Source organism: Centroberyx gerrardi, chromosome 2, assembly GCF_048128805.1.
Source record: "Centroberyx gerrardi isolate f3 chromosome 2, fCenGer3.hap1.cur.20231027, whole genome shotgun sequence".
In the NCBI taxonomy this organism is placed as follows: domain Eukaryota; kingdom Metazoa; phylum Chordata; class Actinopteri; order Beryciformes; family Berycidae; genus Centroberyx; species Centroberyx gerrardi.
The window spans coordinates 28216861-28239929 of record NC_135998.1 but is presented as its reverse complement, the minus strand read 5'-3'; the positions used below and the strand labels follow the sequence as shown (position 1 = coordinate 28239929).

Genomic DNA, 23069 nt, shown 5'->3' with positions numbered 1-23069 from the left:
ATACATGAGTTTCAGGTTTTAGTGATTGTGTCCCAAGTTCCAGTTTTAGTGTGTAAACAATTGTGAAAAACTGTAAGATGGTGATCTTACATAAGGAATCTGGTGTGAAGTAGATTGAGGAAAAAGGGTTGTGTTGTGGTACAGGCAGAGGACTTTATCTTGGTGGTTAGACTGATGCATGTAAAATGGATCAGTCAGCATCTAAGAACAGAGATGAAAGCAAAAGAAAGTGAGAAAAAGCAAGTGTCTGAGGGTTTGGGAAGTGGATTAGTGGTAGAGAATGGTCAAAAAGGCCAGTATCAAATGAACAACTTGCGAAATAAAGCAGAACAATGTGTACACACAGTCCTACTGGTTGCTGTTGAAAGCCCAAGCTTCTTGCGTCAGAGCAGATTGGAATGCTATATTCGCCCTAACTCTGGGTCCAAAGGAAACAGCTGCTGAATCCATGCAAATGTTTTCTGAAGGGTTTTATAAACACTCTGGTATGGATCCTATGAATAGCACACCTAGAAAAATAGACAGGGCTCTAGAGAGCTTTAAGAGTAACTAAACCCCAAACCCAAATCTGTGGTGAAGCCTGACACCTAATGGTGAAAAGTAGGGTACTGCACTGGCAATATGCTATTGGCTGGTCTTTGTGCCAGGTGATGTCACCACCTGAAGGTGACATCACCTATCACCAAAGATCAGCCAATAGCAGATTGCTACTTTTCACCATTAGGTGTCAGGCTTCACCACAGATGGGTTGGGTATGGGGTTTAGTTACTCTTTAAACCCAGACTTAGGAAAGGTGACAAAATTGACCAATCCCACGTACGAGATCATGGCATGGGAACAAATATGCACTGCTGTACATCATGCAGAAAGAGTTCTGCAGGAGCAGAAGAGTAAGGCAGCCACTGAACTGATGAAAATGCAAACTCAAGCATCCCAGCAACAAGGGACCAAACCGACAGTTCATTATTATTCAGCCCCACTGTATAGAGACAGAGACTCTCCCCCAGAACTGCTCTCTGTCTCTTTTGTGGTAAATATGGCCATTTGAAAAATGAGTGCCACCACAGACAAATGAAGCATTTTAGGAAGGGAAGCCCCTGGCCAGCAGGTGTTTCAGTATCAGGATATTTGCATCACAGTGTGTATGTGGACATAAAGCAGGCTGGGATTGGACAAGTGTTGTGGAATATAAAAGTTGCCTCAAGAACAAGACTCTAAAAAGAAAAGAAAATATCAAGCACAGAGGCCCATTTGGATCTGTGTATAAATAAAGTTTTATATTTAGCAGGAATTACAGAATCAAGTCCTAGTTTTGGTGCCTTTACAATTGCAGTAATCAAACAATCAACAAACAACAATGGTGCAACTGGAAATAGAAAAATGAATATGCACAATTATGGAAATTATGAGTTGGTGCAGAGAATACTTCGTCGTCGTCCCCCCCCCCCCTTCCTCCCACCCCCTTTGATCTTCACTGTGAAAAGCTAAAGTTTACGTGACACGACTCGGTGTAACAACAGCTCACTGGGTTCTGGATGTGACACACATGCAACAGACATATTAGATGAACTACTCATACAGTATTCAGTAATATACATAAATGCACTTGCATATATGTTCAGAATCATGCAAAACATTCTGACGTATAAAAATGACAGCTTACATTTAAGAGAGCAAGACATGCAGGAATTTCAGACAGATTTCATATCGTCTCATCTTCAACCATCCTTGTATGAAATATCCAAGATATTATATATTGAAAACCCTACATGGCATAACAGTAACAGTAATAACTAGTAACTCTGATTAAACAAATAACATGAACACTGCCGGAGCCTCACATTTTGCCCAAAGAGCAGGGAATTAGAGAAACTGGATGTAGAAGAAGCCAGAAGTGAGTTTCATCTACTTCCAGCCTAAAGGTTGAGATGTTCTAAAAAGAAAAAGAAAAAAGAAAAAGAAAGTGCAGTGGTCTACGGGTGATTTTTAATTATCTTGTGCTCTAATAAGAACCCAGATAAAATTAAGGTGTTTGTGTGATGATTTTTTTTCTTTAAGGACTGAAAGAATAAGTGACAAACCTACAGATGTTCATACAAGCACACTGCTGTCAGATATAAACTCCATACCTTCAAACATAAGTCATTTTAGAGGGGATTTAGGCCCCTTTAAATGTGTTTTTATAATATAAAATAAAAAAACCAACAGAAAAATCTGATATGAAGGCTATTCAGACCTTTATAAAAGACAAGTTAATAAGTATGACATTCAGGAGCTTGCGAAGTCAGGTGTGAATTTCATCATATCCATGGTATTATACTGTATATTGATGAGTGTGTATGTGTATATACTTTCATATATGGCATAACAGTGACAGTAATAACTGGTAAACCTTTCTTTAAAAAGAAAATGATTGAGACTGATAATGCATGAAATTAAAATTTTAAAATTTCATTTCAAGGTAAAAAAACAACAACCAAGTTTTCATGCAACAGTAGCACAACATAGCACATGCATGCTCTTTGTAATATATACATTCATTGCATACATTATCATCACTTATAATTTTAGATTCATCCACACATTTATTCAAATGTTACTGTCAGAGCTGATCATTTAGTTGCAGTGCTTGAGGCAGGGGAAGCCTGTGTGTGTGGGGTGTTGTAATTAAGAAAAAAAAAAAAAAATGTCAACAACTTTTTTCCATAAGGTTCTCTTCTCAATATTAAAAAAAAAAAAAAATCAGCATATGTGTGCATTCCTGCTATGCAACTAGCATCTTAAAAAACAAAAACAAAACAAAACAGCAAAAACTGCTCATAATAATAAAAATATATATATAAATAACATGTATAAATAACATTGTTTACATTGTTTACAGTCGGGAGGTTGTTTACAGAGGGGTTATTGTTCAGTCGACCAGCGATACAAACTCCAGCTTGGGGAAATGACTCTTTAGGTGCTCGTGTGTCTAACTGGGGTTGGTCCTCTTGCGTTTGTTTGGGCTTTGTCCTGGATCCACCTTCAGCTCATGGTACTGCATCTGTCCAACAACACACACAGAGTGAGTCGGGCAGACAGAAAGACACACACACACACACACACACACACACACACACACACGCCAGAAATGAAAGTATGATGATAGATTCCCATTCATCGTGAGCACATACCAGATAGATAGATAGATAGATAGATTATTATGGATTATCAGCATAATTGTAAATTTACAATTATTCACATTTTATGATTAGTAAAAGTTGAATATTTGGCTATTACAATATTATGTTAAACCAATGATATTTGCTTCCAGGAATAAATAATTTTGGCAATTATCAATGGAACACTGTTGGGTCCTTACAGATCCTTTGCCAGGTCCAGATCTGGACTGCGGTCCACTGATTGAATATGGTGGATATATATATATATATATATATATATATATATTGACACTTGTTCACAAAAAACTACTAATCAAGTTTTCTGTTCATCATAAGAAAGCCTGGAAGCCTCAGTTCTGAAGTGACGTACCACTTGAACATCAGAGGGCGCTCTGGAGAGAAAGTCCAGAAGCTCGTTGTTGTCGATCATGTACGGGTCACGCAGCTTCTTTGTGAACTTATTCACACCTAAGGAAGAAGATGTAATTTTAGTGTGTGCAAATACCGTCGATGCTGTTGGTGGAATCGCCTGTTGGTGTAACATCAGGACTTACCCCATGCGAGTACAAGGTATCGAAGAGGGACGAGGTAAAGGAGAACGGTGGCCACACATAGAGCAGTGATCGCCAACCAGGTTAGAAAAGGCACGGTCCAGTTAGCTGTGCTGCAGGGGGAGAGAGAGAGCACAAGCAAAACTGGTGAAAAAAATCCTGGGAATGTAGCAATCACAGTTTGAATTGCTTGAGACTTGACTTGACTTGGGTTCTGGTGACTTGGGACTCGACTCTGACTTGTACTTTGATGACTTGAAAAGGTTTCTAAAGTCTTGACTTGAGATCTTGAGATCTTGCGTTTGTGTAAATGACTTAGATTGAAAGTGATGAGATTTGTTCCAGCAGACGACTGAATTTAAATTCTGTTATCTGAATTTGTATGGAATGATTTAATTTATTGAAGTTGAAACTGATTCTAGAAATCAAACTCATGATGCTCTTACCAAGTTTTTATCCTATTAAAACCATATTGCATTGAAAAGTCCTAGATATTTAGTTTTCTTTAAGATATTAAATTGATACTGGACTTTTGATTTGTTCTGACTTGACTTGCTGTTCTACATTTAGACTTGGACTTGACATTAATGACATGGACTTGACTTGGACTTGACTTGGTAATCTACATTTAGACTTGAGACTTGACATTAATGACATGTTCCTCAAGACTTGAGACTGACTTGGGATTCGAGCAAAGATGATTTGGTCACACCCCTGTGTCAAGGTATCATAATTACTATGACAACGATATATTGTTGTTTAAAAATGCTACATGTGGCACCTTTTAAGGAAAGATTTCTGAAAGCAAAAAGGGAAAAGAGACAGAGGAGTATAAGCAAACATAAAATGTGAATAGTCAGTAAAATCCTTAATATAACTTGCGACCAGTGTGACACCCACTTCTTTATCCTCTCTCCGTATGAAGCCGCCTCATCCAGAGCGCTCTGCACGCTGATGAACACATCCTGGATGGCGTACAGTTTATCCATGAATCCCTTGCGCTCAGAGTCCTGGCAAGTCAAAACAGAAAGAATAAGGGAAAGATCAATGTTTTGCCAAGCAATACAATAAACTCACCAACATTATGCATGTATGCAGACCCAGAGAAATATCAAGTATTTATTATTACACTACCTTGTCATCTTTGTCCTCGTCCTCATCTTCCCATTCAAACATGGCCTCCATTGACTGCAGCAAGAAAAAGGGGCAATGCACATTTAATTGATACACTGTTTAAAATGCACACACACACACACACACACACACACACACACACACACACACAGATTTCACGTATTACCACCTTCAACCAGAGAGGAGGAACTGATCAGTGAAATCAGCTGCTGTAGCATTTGGTTGGACTGAAAACCTGCAGACTCTTGGGTTAAGAACCACTGACTTACGTGATACACTAACCAAAATGTGCATCCACACACACACACCCACACATATACACGTCATCCTTCCCCACTGAAGTCTCCAGCAGGTTTCTCACCATGTCTGCTGTGTCCCTGCTGGAGGTGAAGAAGTAGTTCCAGAGCAGCAGCAGCACCAGGGCCAGCGGCAGCATGTACAGCTCGAAGTTCCACACAACCGCCACAAACAGCTGAGAGAGGAAGAGTCAAACAGTCAGAGGGATTCAAGAAAATGTGACTGTGTGTGAGTGTGTGTGTCAGTGTGTGTCATACCACAAAGGAGATGATGCTCCTCTGTGCAGATTCCCATTCAAAGCAGCTGTTGATATACGTCCCGTAGTTAATGAGGACCATGATGCACCGCTTCACACGGTTGAAGTTCTGCTGGAGCAACTGAAGGAGACAAAGTACAGATCATGATGTTTTAATAATGGTTTGCCTATATCATACTGCATACATGCTTTTCATATTTTTTATAACATTGTGTTTATATATACTTAGATATAAAGCACAATTGTCATATTTAGTAATATACATTTTATCCTCATCAACATCATAGTAATCATTAATACACATAAACATACATGCTTGGAGACTTTTGGCTCTTCTTCGATGTACTTCTGCTCTGCAGGAACCACGGTCTTCAAAGCAGCCTTGACCTGAGGAGACAAACACACCGTTAGAGAGACTCTAGTCTAAGGGAAGAAGATGGGAAAACTTCACAGCATCAGTCCAGAGACAGGGCGACACTCACAGTGTTGTAGATGACGTCCATTTCCAGGTAAATGGCTCCCTTGGTTGGTCCGGTCAGCTCCTTGTTTTTTAACATGTACCCCTTTTGCTCTCCATTACAGATCTGACAGAGAGTAAGAAATACAGAAAGAATGGTTTATTTTGTACTTATATACATTTCAAGGTATCTGCAAGTTTCTGCCCATTTTAATGCTACCTGGAATTAAATTTAATACCAATTTAACCACCAGAATACAATAAGGCCTATTACCGACTGAACATAGCTAAATTAAGTTCTAAAACTATAAATGGCCAGTATAAGAATAAAATGACACCATTAAAGTAAATGTCTGGGGCCACAAAGTCCAACTGTGTTTATTAAAGCAGATGAAAAAAATAATTTAAAAAATCCTATATTTTCCCATATTATTAACCTGTCCTGTATTGATTTAAGAGCGGACATGTATGTGGATCAAAAGGACATGTATTATGAATTCTAAGTGCAAGTAATGTAATACAACATAAAAATTAAACTGACACTACTGCCGGTCCCATTCACATCTTTTGGTGAAAATGCACAATTCATGTATATTTTTTATATTTTGTTTGCCTTCCTTTCCAACTCAGCCTTGACTAGATATGGCTAAATGTAAATAATGTATAAATACCTCCATTTAATTTCATATTTATATCAAAAGGAAACAATTTTAAAAATAAACCTGTGATTACATGGAGAAAAACTTAAGGCCTCTAAAAAGTATTTAATATTTTAATACTTTTTAAAGCCATAAATTAGATGATTTTTCTCTTTTTTAAGGAAATACCTGCAGATACTTAAATGTACACAAACACACACTCTCTCTTACACACACACACACACACACACAAACATACACTTACATGTAATAAGGGGATGGCCACCTTTCCCAGGAAATCCGCACTCCTGTCTCTATCCTCATCAAACACTGTCACCTCCAAAACGGAGTGAATGTCTTTCACATTACTAATGGAAAGAGGGAGAGAGAGAGAAACAATTTGAGAAAGAGGAGATTAATAACAGGATATCATCCAGTCGGTGTCGTCCACCTCTGATATGATAGAGGCTCCTCTCTGACCACATGAAAACAGCCTGTAAAACCTGCAATGTTTTTTTTTCCCTATCATTGAATAGATGGGATTTTTGTATCCATGATGGTCTAAATGCTGTTTCAGAGGCTTTCCCACACTGATGAGAATAACATTCTGGGAGGAATACAAATGAAAAAATGAAAGATGTCGAATATCAACACAAAATATCAGCTATTGGCAGCTCAGTAAAAGAATATCTGTATTCAAAAACTGATATTGGCCAAACCCTAGTTCATGATAACAATGAAAATCATTGATATAAACCTCTGGAAAGAAAAGACAGGCAAAAAAAAAGAGTTATGTGAGAGGGAAAAGAGAAAAATAGGGTTTCTACATTATGGAGAAAAAGAGATGAAACACTGAAATAGACTAATGGAGAGTGATGGCCACTCACAAGGTGAAGACTTTGTTCCACTCTGGATTGAGGTTCTTGTAAACAGTATGTGTCTGCAGTCTGTCATTATTCAGCTCCACCACACAGAAAGGATCACTCTTACCTAGAACCATTGAAAATCACAGGACATGTGGGTAATAACATAAAACACACAAATATAATGGATCACAGTGAGTGTAAGGTGTGTGTGTGTGTGTGTGTGTGTGTAAGAGGGAGACAGAAACAGGACAGGGAGAGATAGGAGAGAGGGAGGCATGATGAGTCAGAGGGAGGATTTTTGTGCTGGTTGTTTACCAGTTACATCTGCAGCCATCAGTCCTTCAGCTCTCATCACCTTGATCTGCACCATGCCCACATCTCGCAGGGTAGAGAGAGACTTCAACACACCCTGGAAAAGGACATGGGGGAGGAAAACACCTTCTTGGTTAGGGTGACAGAGCAGGAAGACTGAGCATAACAAAATATAGGCCTAGGGTTTTTGCCTATGAAAAGTTTCTGAAAGCATTTTTTCTATGTCAAAAATAAGCGTGACTATATAATAAAAGACAAGCCACTCTCCAACTGCAGTACTCATTGCATTTAAACTTTGTGCAGACACTTGTTATATCCATGTCTGCATCACAAATCAAATGAATGCTACTGAAATGTTGTCTTTTCCTCTTCTTATAAATTTGTTCTTGCATGCTCTGCTGCTCTGATGATCACATGCGTACAGTCAATGGCACTGATAATGTTTGGAAAGCCCACAATACAATGGAAACTGTCCTTGGTCATGCATCACTGCACGTCAGTACATAGATATAGATATTGAAACAGATATTGAAACAGATATCGATATAGATATAGAGTAGATATAGAAATAGATATAAATCCCATTTATACCTGGCATTAAAATGCGTCTTGAGTGATTGGACAGCAATCTGATCGCACTTCTCCACATAAAAATCCAGGTGGAAATGCACTCAAGACGCACTGGGGAGGGATTAAAATCTGATTGCCCACTGTGCATAAAAAAAAAAAACAGTCTATCAGTAGCATTAACAGTGCTGCTTACATATCGTTTGAGTATCTCCCTGCGTTCGTCGGGGTCGTCCAGCGGCGTGACCGACAGATCTGATATGGAGACGTGGGAGGAGGCGGTCAGGGTGACCAGGAGCACCACAGAGCCCCGGGACTCCTCCAACGGCAGCTCCAGACGATGAGTGTGCTCCTTAGCCAGAGTGGAGAGGTCCAGCAGGCACCTGAAAAACATGCAAATACACAGTACACACCATTAGCTAATGATGATGAACACACAGTTCACACAAATTCAGTATCACTTCTTCAAAAGGCAACTTGAATAACTTGCTTTTATGTAATCACATTGCTATGTTTTCAATTTGTTTCTCGTGTTTTTTCTTACGTAAAGCACTTTGTAAACTCTGCTTTTAGATAAGTGCTATAGAAACAAAGTTTACTATCAATATTACATTGAAAATGCAGCAAAAGGATACATGTATGCAGACAGAGAATCAGGCATATACATACACACAAAAGACCAACTGACCGTCCGATGAAGTCATCTCTCCTCCCTGTGTCTCTGTCCCACACTGTGATTTCCAACACTCCTCCTGTCTCTTCAAATAGATGCAGGTCAAACTGCTCCCTCCACTGCGGACTCAGGGTCTTTGGCATGGTCTGCACACACACACACACACACACACATACACACACACACACACACACACACACTTGAACAGCAGGCAGTGTGACCAAGACCCAATTAGGGTTGAAATGCTGTTGTGAAAGTGAATAAATTTTCTATTGCGGAGCATTATCCCAGTGTGCAGATTCATGTCTTTTGCTTAAAGGTGCTATGTGTAACATTTTAACATCAATAAATCATTACCAGATTAATCTGGAGACATGAGTATAATTACTGTAAACAGACAAGACCATCACCAAGAAGACTGGCAGCCTCTACACTGCATTTTAAGGCAGCAGTATAGTAGAAATGAAATCAAAATTTGGTGTGTTTGCACAGGCAAAGTGGCCAGCTTGTGATCAAAAATGGCCGTGCAAGCAGGGACTATAAAGACTACATCTGGCGTGGAGAGTCATTAAACAAACAGACCTCAAGTTGCAGCGATTTCTCACAAGTTTGATTTTGTTTCTACTATACTGCCACCTTTACATTGTGTGCCAGTGGGTCAGACTTGGCTGGAAATTTGCTGGATAGTTTCACAGCACAAAACAGCAGGAGGGTGCTGTTCTTCTAGTACAAATGGATTATTTGCTGTTATCAAGGGTTGTTATTAGCTCTTATCCTTCTTCATTCTTATCTGTCTTATTTTTGAGAAATACTAACATTAATACCACCGGCAGCAGGAGACAGAGGCTACCAATCTTCTCGACCATGGTCTTATTTTCTTTAGGTAATTATACCAAGGTATCAGTGATACAATAAACCAACTGACCATCCAAAGAAGTCATCTCTTCTAACTAAATGTCTCTCCTCTGTCTGCCAGTAACAAACAAACCAGCATACCTTACTCCTGTACTTCTGGTGTCCCAGTCTGAACTTGGCATAGGGGTCACTGAGGCCGTTGGGGTCCATGGGAATGAGGTCACGACCCTCGATTAGAGCGATGCTGACGATCCCTCGCCAAAGCTGGGCTTTCCGATGCAGCTCTGAGAGACGCAGCGACTGCTGCTGCTGTTACACACACAGACACACACACACTAAGTTGTACATATCATATATCAGGAATAGGACAGCATGCTTGTCACAGCCAGTGGGAAATTATAGCAACAACAAACCACAACCATCAACAACTGTGGATATCGATATGCAGCACATATGATATCTATTTGACGGTGAAGAATGAGTGGAGCGAGGGGGGCACAGTGAGCACAAGATGGAGAAACACTGACAGAAAGGTGATTGGCATAAAGGCATAAGGTCAGCAGATGGGGAGCTAGTATGGCACACACAGACACCATGTGGTCAGATGGCAGAAAGCAGCACAGGGTTGATGGTGTCAGTCATTTACCTTGGTGGATCGTTTCCAGGACCTCCTGAGCAGCATGGTCTAAACATACATTATACATTATTTCAACTAACAGTTTTGACTATAGATGTGTGTGGAGGGAAGGGCTATAGCAGGTTTAGACAATGGTTTAAGAGGAGAACTACAAAATTTGTGGTTCAGACTAGGGCTTAACGATATTGACAAAAAATCTAATTGCGATTATTTGACAGAATATTGCAATTGCGATTTAAACTGCAATTCATATCATCACAGGTTTTTCTTGTCATCATTTTTTTTAGAACTTTAAAATTGCTTAAAGAAAAGTGATCTTGTCAAAAAAAAAGTAGTGTGCAGGATTTACTGAGTATGACGAAAGGTTTTTTCCAATATTGTACTTGATTCATATTAAAATAACACTAAAATACCTTGTATAGTCCATTTTGGATGCTCTTAAGCAATTGATTTCAGCCTCTGCAATTTGGAAATTGCAGAAGTTCATATTGCAATTTCGATTCTTTTTTTGATTAATTGTTCAGCTCTAGTTCAGACAAAATCAGAAAAATCTAAATTTTCTTTCCTACACTACATGAGATGGATGTCAGCAGTATTGCAGGCTTTCTATTACACCAATGGGAGAGGCTACAGGACAGGTATATTTCTATCTACATGGAGTACTACACAATGCATAGTTGTGAAGGGGAGGTGGAGTGCAATTAGGCTCCATGAATAAAGCATTTGAAATAAGATTATAACAGAAAAATGCACACTAAGGGTGCTGAATATTCATGACTAATTCAACATGGACCCACTACTATGTGCTCATTAGCTTCACCATCACTTTCATCTCTTTCTTCTGTCTTGTTCCTCTCCCATCGCTGTTTGCCTGTTGTTGTTGTTTGTTGACTCTCTCTCATCTTTATTCCTCTTTTCTATCTCCCTCCATCTTTCTCTCTCATTCATATAAACGCAGATCCCTGTCCCACCCCCCAGTTGCAGTAGAGGCTAAGACTATGCCTATGTTTAATTCATATATTGAATCATACATTATAGAGTCAGGCTGAATTTAATATCTTACTGCTGAGGATACATTTTCCCCAGAATAAAATAGTGTCGAAAACATCCAGCCACCCTATAATACCTCTGATATTAATAAATACTGATTTATGTTGTAGTTAACTGAACAAAATTAAGATAGAAAACTTGCCAGTAGACTGAAATAAAAACAAATACTGCAGCACATATGAAAAACTGAAACTAAACTCAAAGTAACATTTATTCAAAAACTGAAATGAAATAAAAATCAGCATGAATTATTTTTTGTTTTAGCTTTTTTGATCAGTGCCACTAGGAGATCAGTGGTAGAAGGACGCATTGCAAGTAGTTTCTATAATTCATGTTGATTTGTATTTTATTCATAAGGAGGAGTACTTCTGTAAAAGGCAGGCTGACATCAACCATCATTGCTATATACTGTGACCATCCAGCGGTTATAAAATGCTAAACCGAAACTGTAGGAAAACCCAGTTACAGTTACCCAGAAAAACTAACTGAAATTGACATTGAAAATGATATAAAAATAAAAACTAGTTGGAGGTATACAGCAATGATATCCTTAATGCTGATGCAAAACACCTGGCAAAGTAAATCTTGCAAATCTCATAAATCAAGAGAAATCTGACTCTGTCCATTAGACATTTGCTATCTAGGGCAACTGATGAGGAAAAAGCTATTTCCTAAGCTAGGAGGCTAAGTAGGAAAGGTCAGTCAGGGCTAAGCTATGGGAAGCTATTATGGAGGCTATAAGCACCACTGGACTCACTTTATTCGCATAGGGTTTCCATCGATAGGTCTTAACCTCTTTTTGCTGTTGGAAACACACACGCAGCACAAAGACTCATTACCAAATAATGGGCGAGAAAGTGACTTGTACTAACAATTTGTGTGTGCGTCTGTCTGTTTTTGTGTGGGTGGGTGAGTGGGTGTACACTGATAGTGAATGGTAGAGTGCCATTCAGTCAGCTTCAGTGTGTGTGTGTGTGAGAGAGAAAGAGAGAGCGACAAAAAGAGAGAGATTATACTGATTTGCTCTTTCTAAATCGCTTAGTTTTGTTTACTAGAACTCATTTTTTTCTTCAGTGTTAAACGCTTATTGTTATGTACTAGTTATTTATTCATATTGAAAGAGAGAGAGAGAAAGAGAGAGAGAAGAGGAAGTGTAGTTGCGAGCCTACCGTCGAGTCTCTGGTTTCCTCTATGGGACTGTCTTTTGGGGTGAGGGTGACAGCCAGCTCCAGGGTGCCCAGGTCCTGCTCAAGGTGGTGGGGGTCCTTCAGCACCAGAGTGACAGGTATTGTCCTGCGTTACACAGAGGAGAACTATGACTTTTGTGCAGGATTTTCTCATCAGTGCACCACTGTGAGGTAATGACACCTTTCAATGCTTAAAAACATTGGTGTCATCACTAAAAGTAGGCCCAGTGATGTATTTCATGCTTTCATTGGGTCCAAATTGGGAGTGCTGGCTCAACATAAAATCCCAAAAGATGGGCACATTATGCATCAACACCAGCAGAGAATATTAAGTAAATATAAATCATAATATATATGAACAAGAAGCATCTGACATGTACTAAAGAATGTGGAACAAGTAGTCACAATTAATTTGTTATATACACTGCTCGTCAAAAGTTTGGGGACACCACATTTTTACTATTTTCTAAATTTTGGAATAATAGTAAAGACATCAAAACTATGAAATAACACAAATGGAATTATGCAGTGACGAAAAAAGTGTTAAATCAAAACTATCTTATATTTTAGGTTCTTTAAAGTAGCCACCTTTTGCCTTGATGGAAAGGCAAAGGCTTCGGAGAGAAATTCATACATAGGATCAACTTCACTATTTACATTTGTCTAAGAAACAAATTTCAAGCATTTAAGCAGAAGCCTTTAGATCAAAATTGCTTTAAGAGAATGAAAAACAAAGTACATTCAATCAGGTGTCCCCAAACTTTTGACGGGCAGTGTAGATACAGAGAGAGAGATAAAAACCTACACATTACCTTTAACAAGAGAACTTAGGGACACAAAAGTGACACCCGACGGTGACATTAAAGGGTGACAGAGATATAGGACATTTAGTACCTCTGTTGTTCTAGAGACTCCAGGTAGAGGTGAGCAGAGCCCATGAAGTCATCTTGAAGGCCAAAGTCATAGTCAAACACCTGTGGTGGAGCAACAAAAAAATCACCACCAATCCCCATGTCTATTAAGAATCCGTATGGAGAAGCTTTCTGCATGCATGTGTGCTTGTGAGTGAGCAGGAGGATGGATACCCAAGCCTTACCTTCACATACAGCGGTTCAATCAGACTATCCATTATTAGAGTCGTCCTCTCGTCCCACACTGGGTTGAGGTTTTTGTGGATGGTTTTGCTTCTGAACACCTCTTTACCGCTCAGCTTGAACTTGACGTAGGGATCGCTGGTGCCTGACGAGGAAAATGAGGTTCTCATACTGTACATTCATATAGAAAGCTCTGAGTCACAGCGACTGACTGCATCGTGTCGAGACTGCAGCTTACATGGGCAGGCTGCAGTTGCGAAAGTCCCACAATGATTCAGAATTAAATTTGTCAGGAGAGAAGGGATAAAAAGAGAGGAAATAACTTTACCTCCTCTGTCTCGGATGGCCAGGTTGTGTCCTCCCTTCAGTTCGATATCCAGCTTGTACATCTCCGAGCTGGGGAGCGCTCGGTCAGGATTAACCCCCGAGGAGCCAGGTGCACCCATAACCTGGACGAGACAAAGCCACATACAGTATGAGCACACACACAAACACCACAATATATTGAAAACTCTGAATTCAGACAAGTACAATAAATTGCAGCAGTCAGTCTATCATCCATATACATGCCATACCCTCATTTGAAAACTCACCAACATTCTCCAAGGTTTCAATACAAATAAAAGCCGCTGTACGCCGTTGCTGAGGCTTTCACTATGTTTTCGCTGTGTCTGTATCCGCACTTGAACACCGCTGAAACTGAAGTGTCTAATTCAACTCGGTGAATTGTCCCTGGGGTGACCACTAACAGGAAACTACACGAGAGTAGCTTCCTGTGATCCAACCAGAGTGTTTTTGAGCTAATATATTCTCCATTCTTGTATTACCTCACTTCCACTGCAGTGTCATCACCTCTACTGTGGCACTGCAGTTACGGAAGATACACACCAGTACACACACTGGAGCAAATTACAGTGTAACACTGCTTCATTACCTGCTGTGGATGCATGTAAAGCAGAGCAACAGAGGATGCATGTGTTTCAATGAGAGCATCAGCTGACTGTTTCTATGAAAACTTCCAAAACATTTAGAAAGAAAGCAATTTTGTTGCAACAGGCTGAAATCTGGCAGCAATCTTACCAACACTTCCTGTACATACCTTCATGACAAAATCACAATTATATTTCTCATTTAAGAAATGATGTGAACTTGTGCCTCATTCATATCTGCACACACCTGAGTCCTTAACTCTGGAATTTCCGAGATATTGGATTTCACTCTCTCTACCGCTATCTCCAAACCACACACACACATACACACACACACACACACTGACTGACATACCAGTCAGTCAGACAGTAGCAACAGATCGATGGAGGTCAGAAAGTTGAACTGTCAGCAGGCAGCAGTGTTAATCAGGGCTAGTGTCAGCCCTCCAACATCTAATCACAACACACAAGAGAACCACTCTGTTGGTGCGACTATGCTGCATCCTGTCAACACACACACACCCACTTACAGAGACACTCCGGGTATGATCGATACCTCTATAATGTGATTGTACTTGAGGACTACATAACATGGCTGTGGAGTAACAACAGAGACTTCAGCTAGCTGAAAAACAACAGGACAGCCAGCTTGCTATTAAAGTGCAGTGACCCAGTGACTATTTTCATACTTTAAGCACCAATTTCTTGAAAGGGGACAGTGTGAGCCGAACAATGGCCACTAGAGTACATGTCGTTCTATTAATATAACCTACATAAAACATTCAGCCACTATTCAATTAAAATGAAATGGCATGGTTGCACCTATAACAGAGGAATGGTGAATGTCCTTGATCAGTAAATTGTACCAGTGAACCATGAAGGAAAAGCATGAAATGAGTTACAAGCATTATGGAGCACGGACATAGTTCCTGAAAAGTGGAAAGTAGTGTAGTGTGTGAAGATCTGTGCAGACATTTTGAATACTGCAAGACTGTGGAAATAGCATCTGGGTAATAATTAAAGAGATCACTGCAGTCGCTGAGGTCAATGTCTGTATCCTGAAGTGTCTTGAGGTGGGAAGCCATCTGAAAATGCAGCTTTCCTGGTGTTTTACTGCGTAGAAACTTTTTGTGTTTTCTCCCGGAAAACAGAGGGTGAGGTTGAGAAGATGTTGAGGCCGCAAGCGAATGTGCGGCAAGGGCGTTTCCTTTTAGCTAGTGACTCCTGTACCAGAGTCATTGTAGTTCTGTACTGTTGTTTGGCAGCTCTCATGACTGTAATGAGCTGACTTCTGGCCAGGGAGTACTTATAATGTACTTTACAATGTTTTTTTTGGTAGGCAGGCATCCTCACATAGAGAGATAGTAGGCAGTATCTGTGTCTGAGGGCGATCTGAAGGCATCCCAGTCTGTTTTACTGGGGCCGTTTCTGAGGTGTCTCTTTGCCTCTGGGACCACTTGATGGTTAAGGTATGGACAGGTTTGTCTACCATCAGTTTCTTGCATTTAAATGGCACAGCACCAAAGCATTTTAACTGACACTATGTCTAAGCGCCTTGGCAGGTATGAATGGGGTGAATAGATGAGTGCCATAAGCCCAAACTGCCAAAAACACAGTCCAAGGCTGAGTCAGGGAGTTTGCGTGGTGGAGAGTGTGTAAGCAGCGTTAACAAGCTGCTTACAGAAGATTTACTGTCTTGTGGCACTAAATCAGGAAGCAGAGTACCTGGCTGAGAATAGCCTCAGATCACGTACAATCCCATCAGCCAGACTGATACACATGTATTTTAGGCCTGTGTGTTTGTTTGTGTTTACATGTGTGCATTTAGCTAAGAAGACTTTTGTGTTATACATCCAAACTTGCCTCCTTTCTTCATCAATGTTGTTAAGGCAATGCTCCAAATAAACTCTAGAAATGTCTGAATTTAGAAAACCGTAGCTACTGTTTGTGACATTTCTGTGTTTGTGCGTGTGAATTATCTGATGATTTATTGCCTTTGAGATAACTTTAATTTCTCTGCTACATATGCATCTCTGTCACACTAGTATAACATCTAGAAGGAACGACTCCTACTGTATCACAGACTCATCACCCCTCTCTCTCTTTATCTCTTCCTCTGTTGACACTTCACAACGCACACTTCATTTTATGAGATCTGTCAAGGAAGCTGTGACCCTGAACTGAGAACTGACCCGGTTTGAAAGAGACAGAAAGACAGGCAAGACAACTAGAACCACAAAACACAGACTTGCTAGACTGAAACCTCTTGAAGTTATTTCTTGAAGGTCTCAAATGCATTTGCTAATTTATACCATGTTAAGTGCGTGTTTACCAACCCAACATGGTGACCGGACTTAAAGACTCTAAGCTACAGACATTCACGCTCAGTCCGACAGTAAGCAAATAACCAGGACTGAGTGAAAATTACAGATCCTGGAGAGGAAGGCTAAATCATAGTCAATAAAACCATTAAGGAGAGCTGATTACATGGAAGTAATGTATATCTTCTTCATGTCAGTAGTAGACCACCTCCTTCACATGATGGTTGAACCTCAAGGGCTCCTCAGCATCAATACTGTTGCCACTACAGATACACATCAATACTGTGAATAAAAGGAACTCAAACAACCTGTCTAGAATGGAAAGTAAAGTAGTAAACCGCAATACCATGTCATAACTGAGACTGCCCCATTCCAAAAGAGGAGAAGAGTGACATAAGGGAAGTAGATCTTAACACAGAAAACCACACTTTTCTAACATAGCCTACTCAACAAAAGATTTTCACACTTGTGCAACATAGAGAAACACAATATTGGGGGCATCCATGTTGAAACTAAAAGATTTAGGGTGAAGAAACATGTCAGAAAAGTTACAGGAGGGTTACTGTAACAGCCCACTACCAAACTTATGGTGAACACAAACCTAGGTACTAGGTATGAATGGCCGGTTCAAGCACTGTACCAGTCTTCCACACAGGATTTTGCTCACCCTGTTTCACTTGTTTTTAGCAAGTGAAGCTTGACTTGTTTTTGATGTCAGCACATCTGAAATCATTTAACAGTAGGAATGTAAGGCATGAAAGTGGAAAAGAAATCCAGTGAGGTCTGCATTTCCTCAGCAAATCACAATTAGGGTTACGTTTTTTTTGTTTTGTTTTTTGGCATTTTTGCCTTTATTAGATATTCTATAGTGAATAGAGACACAAAAGATTGGGGAGAGAGATAGGGGGATTACATACAACAAATGCATGGTAGACGCCTTAGACCACTGAGTCACCAGGACGCCCCCCCCAACATGTTTTTTTGAAGGGTGATACTGATATTTTTGGATTGAAGCTGCCGATAGCCGATATTTTGCACCGATATTCAATATTGGCCGCACAGGATGTGCTGGCTGATGTTTATTAAACAAACACTAGAGTTGGGATTAGGAGGAATATATTATCACTAGATGCGGCAGGGCTAATGTTGTCATGACCCATCAAATCACCTCTTTTCCTTCCTTTTAAAAGCAGTGGGCTTTGAGCCACAGCGCTTTGACAATTCCATGATGAAGAGAACAGTCCGGAGCGGATCCGCCACAGACGCTTCTTCCCTAGAGGAAACTGATGTCCTTGTGTGGGAGGTGCAGGGCACAGCACCGCTATACAGAACCTCAAATTAAATTAGCCTGGAAGGAGATAACACATTCGGTTGCTGTGTTGCTCTGGTCCTAGGAGAACTGTTGCCCGATGTAGGAAACGGTTCAATGACATTAGGCGAAGAGCCAAACAGAAGATGGCGGTGAACTGTGGGGGCAGTTTGGCTACGGGAGGAAAGCATCCAGCAGCCAGTCCCTGATATCAAAAGAGGGTGCGGCCGCCTCCACAATCGCCACCATGCATCATGGTGCAGACTGACAGTTCTATGTTGGATGACAATCATTCACACCACAGCCACATGTGTATATAGTTCAAATGAATGAAAAATTTATCTAAAAGCTGCATTACAATCCAGGTTAAGGGGCAACACAGACAACCAGTGTAGTATTGATCAATACGACTTGTACGACAATAAATATGCAATCATATTATAGTGATATTAAATAGTGGACAACACTGTCTGTCTTAATAAAAGGCCAATATTTGCCCAATATATCAGCAAACCAATATATCAGTCTAACACTGATCACAATCCAGGGCAGTGTTCAAAACCAGGACAGTGACGGGTGTTGGCCCAGCCAGTTGGCCTGTCAATAACTCTAGTGGGAAATAGAGGAGGCTGTTTTCCCATAAATTTTGGTCGAGTCATGCTAGATTCATTTTAATTCGTCTTCCACTGATAAACATCGTTTCAGACTCTTAAATTATTAATTTAAAGCAAATAATTGCTTCATTTTTGTCCAGTGGAACCAGTTTTTTTTTCAGCCCTAAAACATGACACATGACTATTTGGAACAACACCATTGGCTTCAATCCATGTCATGAGGACAGTGCTCATCCTTAAACTATATGTGAAGTACTCACTATGCAAACAGGCAAACTGGTTTTGCTGTTACTCTTGCTACTTTGTATAGTTTCAGTTTTACAACCAATATACTAACATTACACATTTAGATCACTTGTTTACCTTCTACACATGCTGCTTTAACATAATGACTAAGAGCATTGTACACAACTACTTTGACCAGGTATCTTCTCTAGGAAGAAAGATGAAATGTAAGGTACCAGCAGAGTGAATGAGCTCACCGACAGCAGGCGTCCACATGTGGAGGCCAGGGGAGAGGACTCATCCCAAGCGGCACAGCTAAGTAACCCTCGAACCGCCAGAAGGGACTGTCACCGGGGCTTATAAAGAGAACCAGGTTTGAGGACACAGAGTGATATATGGAGACTGGGTGAGGTGGCAGAGAGAAGGGTGGAATAGAGGGTGGATGAAGGATAGAGCAGGTAGGAGGGGGGGTTCAAACGTGGAAGAGGAAGGTGAGTGGGCAACAGAGAGTAGATGGAGACACAAAGGATACTTCCAGGCACATACGAATGTCCACTCTTGTAGATACAATCCAGGTCCTTTTGTCCCCTTATCCTTGCCTCAGATCAGTGGACCATTCCATGTCAGGCAACCAGAGCAACCAGAGCTGGCAGAGCAACAAAACCTTTCTGAGAGCTCAAAGCCAATCTTATAAGAGAGAAGGAACAAAGCAGTGGCAAAGCAGGAGCGCCCAGGAGAATAAGAAGACGTTAAGCTGAATGAACGGAGGAAGAGGTGAGGAGGAGGGAGGTGGAGGAAGGAGGAAGCTGGTTGGCTAACAACTTAATAAGCCGGCTGTAAACACGTTTTCCATCTCAGGAACGTAGTTCCGTAGAAAATAGTCCCCGGCGTAATGAAGAATTTGTTCCCATTTGAATTTGATTTGATAATAACTACAATAGCCTGACTTTTCATGGTAACAGTTAGCGATTTTTAAAATTGAAACTATGTCTTTGTGAGCTGTATTTAAAGGTTTTTAGCTTACAATTGGAGCCAATGACTTCCGAGTTGATGGCTAAAAAGGGAACGCGGGCAGCCGGAAAGTAACGGGAGTAGAGCAAACACATTGTTGATTTTGTTATTTTCATAGGATTTGTTGACGGTAAGAAATGCATTAAAAAAACACCAGTGTTATCCTTTAAACATTAGAGAGGATAATAAAAACTGACCTAAAATCAGCAATCAGCTTCAGAGACACCACTAGGGTGAGATGAAGTATCAACAGCCAACCTCCATCATGGATACATTTGCTTACCAATGACGATAATACATAGTAAACACATTCTTAGGAAACCAAGACCCACACCACAAATGAGCACATTATGCATAGATATGCGCGCACACACACACACACACACACACAGAGTGCTGTAGAGAACACTGATGTTGTTCCTATGCAATCATGTTGTCCAAACGCTCTAATTCAAAAATACTACCACATTAACAAGGAAATATGCTGAGCTGATAGTGAGAAAAAGAAGTGCTGACTGTGTCAAGATTCACACCCAAATAGAACTCACACATGGTTTAGTTGCAAACACGCACACACCCATACACACACACACACACACACACACACACACACACACATACACACACACACTGACAGAAAGACAAACAATGTAACAGATACATCTACACTACATTATCTGGTGTACATTCTTCAGCACAGTCTCACGGCTATTTGTCTTGTCCAGAAAACACACTCACAATCAGCCTTAAAGCACATGAGTTGTGTTTGTTTTGCTCCTGTCAGCCCCACTGCACAGTTTCACATCTCCGATAGCCAATCACACTCCTATTACACAAGGTGCTCCTATTGATCTGACAAAGCTTTAAACACATGCAAACGACAGTCTGCTCAATAACTGGGAATAGAAGTGTGGAGAACATCAATATAGTACACTATGCAAATTGATCTAATGTTATATAATGAATTTCAACTGAATAATATGAAACAAGCTTAGACAGCTTTCTTACAATTGTGGTCCATGTAGGTACCAGTGAAATATTTAGGTGTCTGGGTGTCTGTATAACACGTGAGCCACACACACAAACACACACACACACACACACACACACACACACACACACGTTTACGAGCATATAGGCTCAGCCACAAAGGACAGCAATGTGTGGGAAACGTATTCCCATTAAAAGCTACACATCCGTCCCCTTCAGACGGAAACACTGGGCGTACAGACAGGCTCCACGCTGTAATACGAGACCTTCCAGTTTTAACCAACTTTTCTCAAGTCTCCCACTCCCAGTATGGCTGATATGTGATCTATGCAGGTTAGCACAGGTAGTAAACAGCTGCATACCCCAGAGGGAAACCCAAGTGACCCTGTAGGCAAAGGTATGTTCCATTCTCTGTAGTCTCCTCCTATCCCACCAAAAACACCTACACACATCTATATACCTAGAGAGAGAGAGAGTGTACAGAGTAGCCTTCTGTACACACTGGCTTTAAAAACAATAGCAGCAGTTGTTTTTTCTGTCAGTGTCCTATCCCCAAGATATAATTCTGTCTCTCCTTGTACATCTATCTATCTATCTATCTATCTATCTATCCATCTATCTATCTATCTATCTATCTATCTGATTGTTTCAGACCACTCTTTCCAGCTAATACAGGTGTTTCTACCCAGGATGCACAGTCAGGCCTTGGATGCAACAACAACACTTTGTCAGTGAAACTTGCCTGCTGGAAACTGTATTTGCACGGTTCCTAGTCGCAGCTCTCTTTTCTATCATCCAATTTGCAGCCCATCCCTTGCAAACACCGAGCGAAAGCCAAACCACCATTTGATACTGAATATATTCCTCACCGGTTGCTCATCCTTCCCCTCCAGCTGTGTTTCTGCCGCAGCTGCCGCTTCGCCCCCGCCGCTGCCCGCTGGCTCCACCAGCCTCTCCAGGCACGCGGACCCGAGCGAAGAGCTCTTGTGGTGGGACTGCACCAGTTGTGCCACGGTGGGCTTGTTCGGGCTGGAGGACCTGTGCTTGACGAACTGCAGCGTATCGCGGCTGAGACCGGAGCCGCCGCCGTCCGCTTTGCCGCAGCGGTGAGCCTCCTCCGCGTCAAAATCCACCGGAGACGAGAAGAGGAGGTCGGGCTGCGAGGAGGAGATCACCCGGTCCAGAACGTTCTGCCGCTTTTTCTTCTTCTTGAACATCCACAGCCCGCGCTCCTTCTTGTCGTCGGGGCCTCTGGCTCCCAGTTTGGGGCTGAGCAGAGGTTTGGCTTTGGCTTGAAATTGTTTCCACATCTTGTTTTGGTGGGACGAGGTCTCATTCTCGTCCTCTTCGCTCCTCTCCATTCCCACCTCTGCTTTTAAAAGCCAGCGTGCAACTCTGAGGCTAACAGAGTCGATGTCGCTGTCACACTGATGGACGAGCACGCGCTCTGGCGACAAAGTTGCATAATCTGAATTTATTCATCTGGATTTCGCTGAGCACTAAAAACACAAAGGCAACAGTTAACCATTTTTAACTGCGACTTGCAGCTACTAAGAGTCACAGTCGGACGTCCCTAAAATTTTACAACATACCTACTGCGCATGTGCCACTGTGGATACAACTATAAAGACTTTATGGGTGTATTTACTGCAAAACTTTGAAGTTTAGCTTGGTTGTAACAGCAAAGGTTTAGCACCAGGGATTCTGAGTGCTAAACCCGGGTGAATAGATTATTACCGTTTCATGTCAAGGACTCCAAATTATTATGCATGAGACCACAGACACCTATTTGAACAGAAGAAACCTACTAGGGAAACCCATCTGAGAAGATTTTTGATGTTGAATATGATTTTGTTCAGAGTTATATAACGGTCTATACTGTAGGAGGGGAGAAAACAGTGGAGAGTGACACCTCTTTCTCTCATAGTGCTATCT

The 23069-nt window shown here is 41.0% G+C and overlaps 1 protein-coding gene across 1 annotated transcript; it reads right to left on the bottom strand.

Annotated features, from left to right (window-relative positions):
* Nucleotides 1-2481: 2481 nt before the first annotated feature.
* mctp1b (multiple C2 domains, transmembrane 1b) lies at nucleotides 2482-22495 on the bottom strand. The gene is made up of 20 exons (XM_078286377.1): nucleotides 22004-22495; nucleotides 14064-14184; nucleotides 13738-13880; nucleotides 13536-13615; nucleotides 12624-12747; nucleotides 9909-10076; nucleotides 8928-9058; nucleotides 8436-8622; nucleotides 7676-7769; nucleotides 7382-7484; nucleotides 6760-6862; nucleotides 5882-5983; nucleotides 5712-5786; nucleotides 5401-5520; nucleotides 5208-5318; nucleotides 4847-4900; nucleotides 4613-4722; nucleotides 3716-3825; nucleotides 3532-3629; nucleotides 2482-3043 (listed from the first exon to the last, which is right to left on the bottom strand). The coding sequence occupies exons 1-20, from the start codon at nucleotides 22493-22495 to the stop codon at nucleotides 2972-2974; spliced, it is 2598 nt and encodes an 865-aa protein (XP_078142503.1). The 3' UTR covers nucleotides 2482-2971.
* Between the last annotated feature and the right edge of the window lie 574 nt (nucleotides 22496-23069).

What these genes read in the sequence shown, in the direction of transcription:
- mctp1b (XM_078286377.1), bottom strand. Translation starts at nt 22,495, where the DNA reads ATGGAGAGGAGCGAAGAGGACGAGAATGAGACCTCGTCCCACCAAAAC. An exon ending in AGAGATGACTTCATCGGACG is followed by an intron (nt 8,623 to 8,927) that starts GTCAGTTGGTCT and finishes CATGTTTTTCAG; the next exon opens with GTGCCTGCTGGACCTCTCCA. An exon ending in TGGAACAAAGTCTTCACCTT is followed by an intron (nt 6,863 to 7,381) that starts GTGAGTGGCCAT and finishes TCTTTCCATTAG; the next exon opens with TAATGTGAAAGACATTCACT.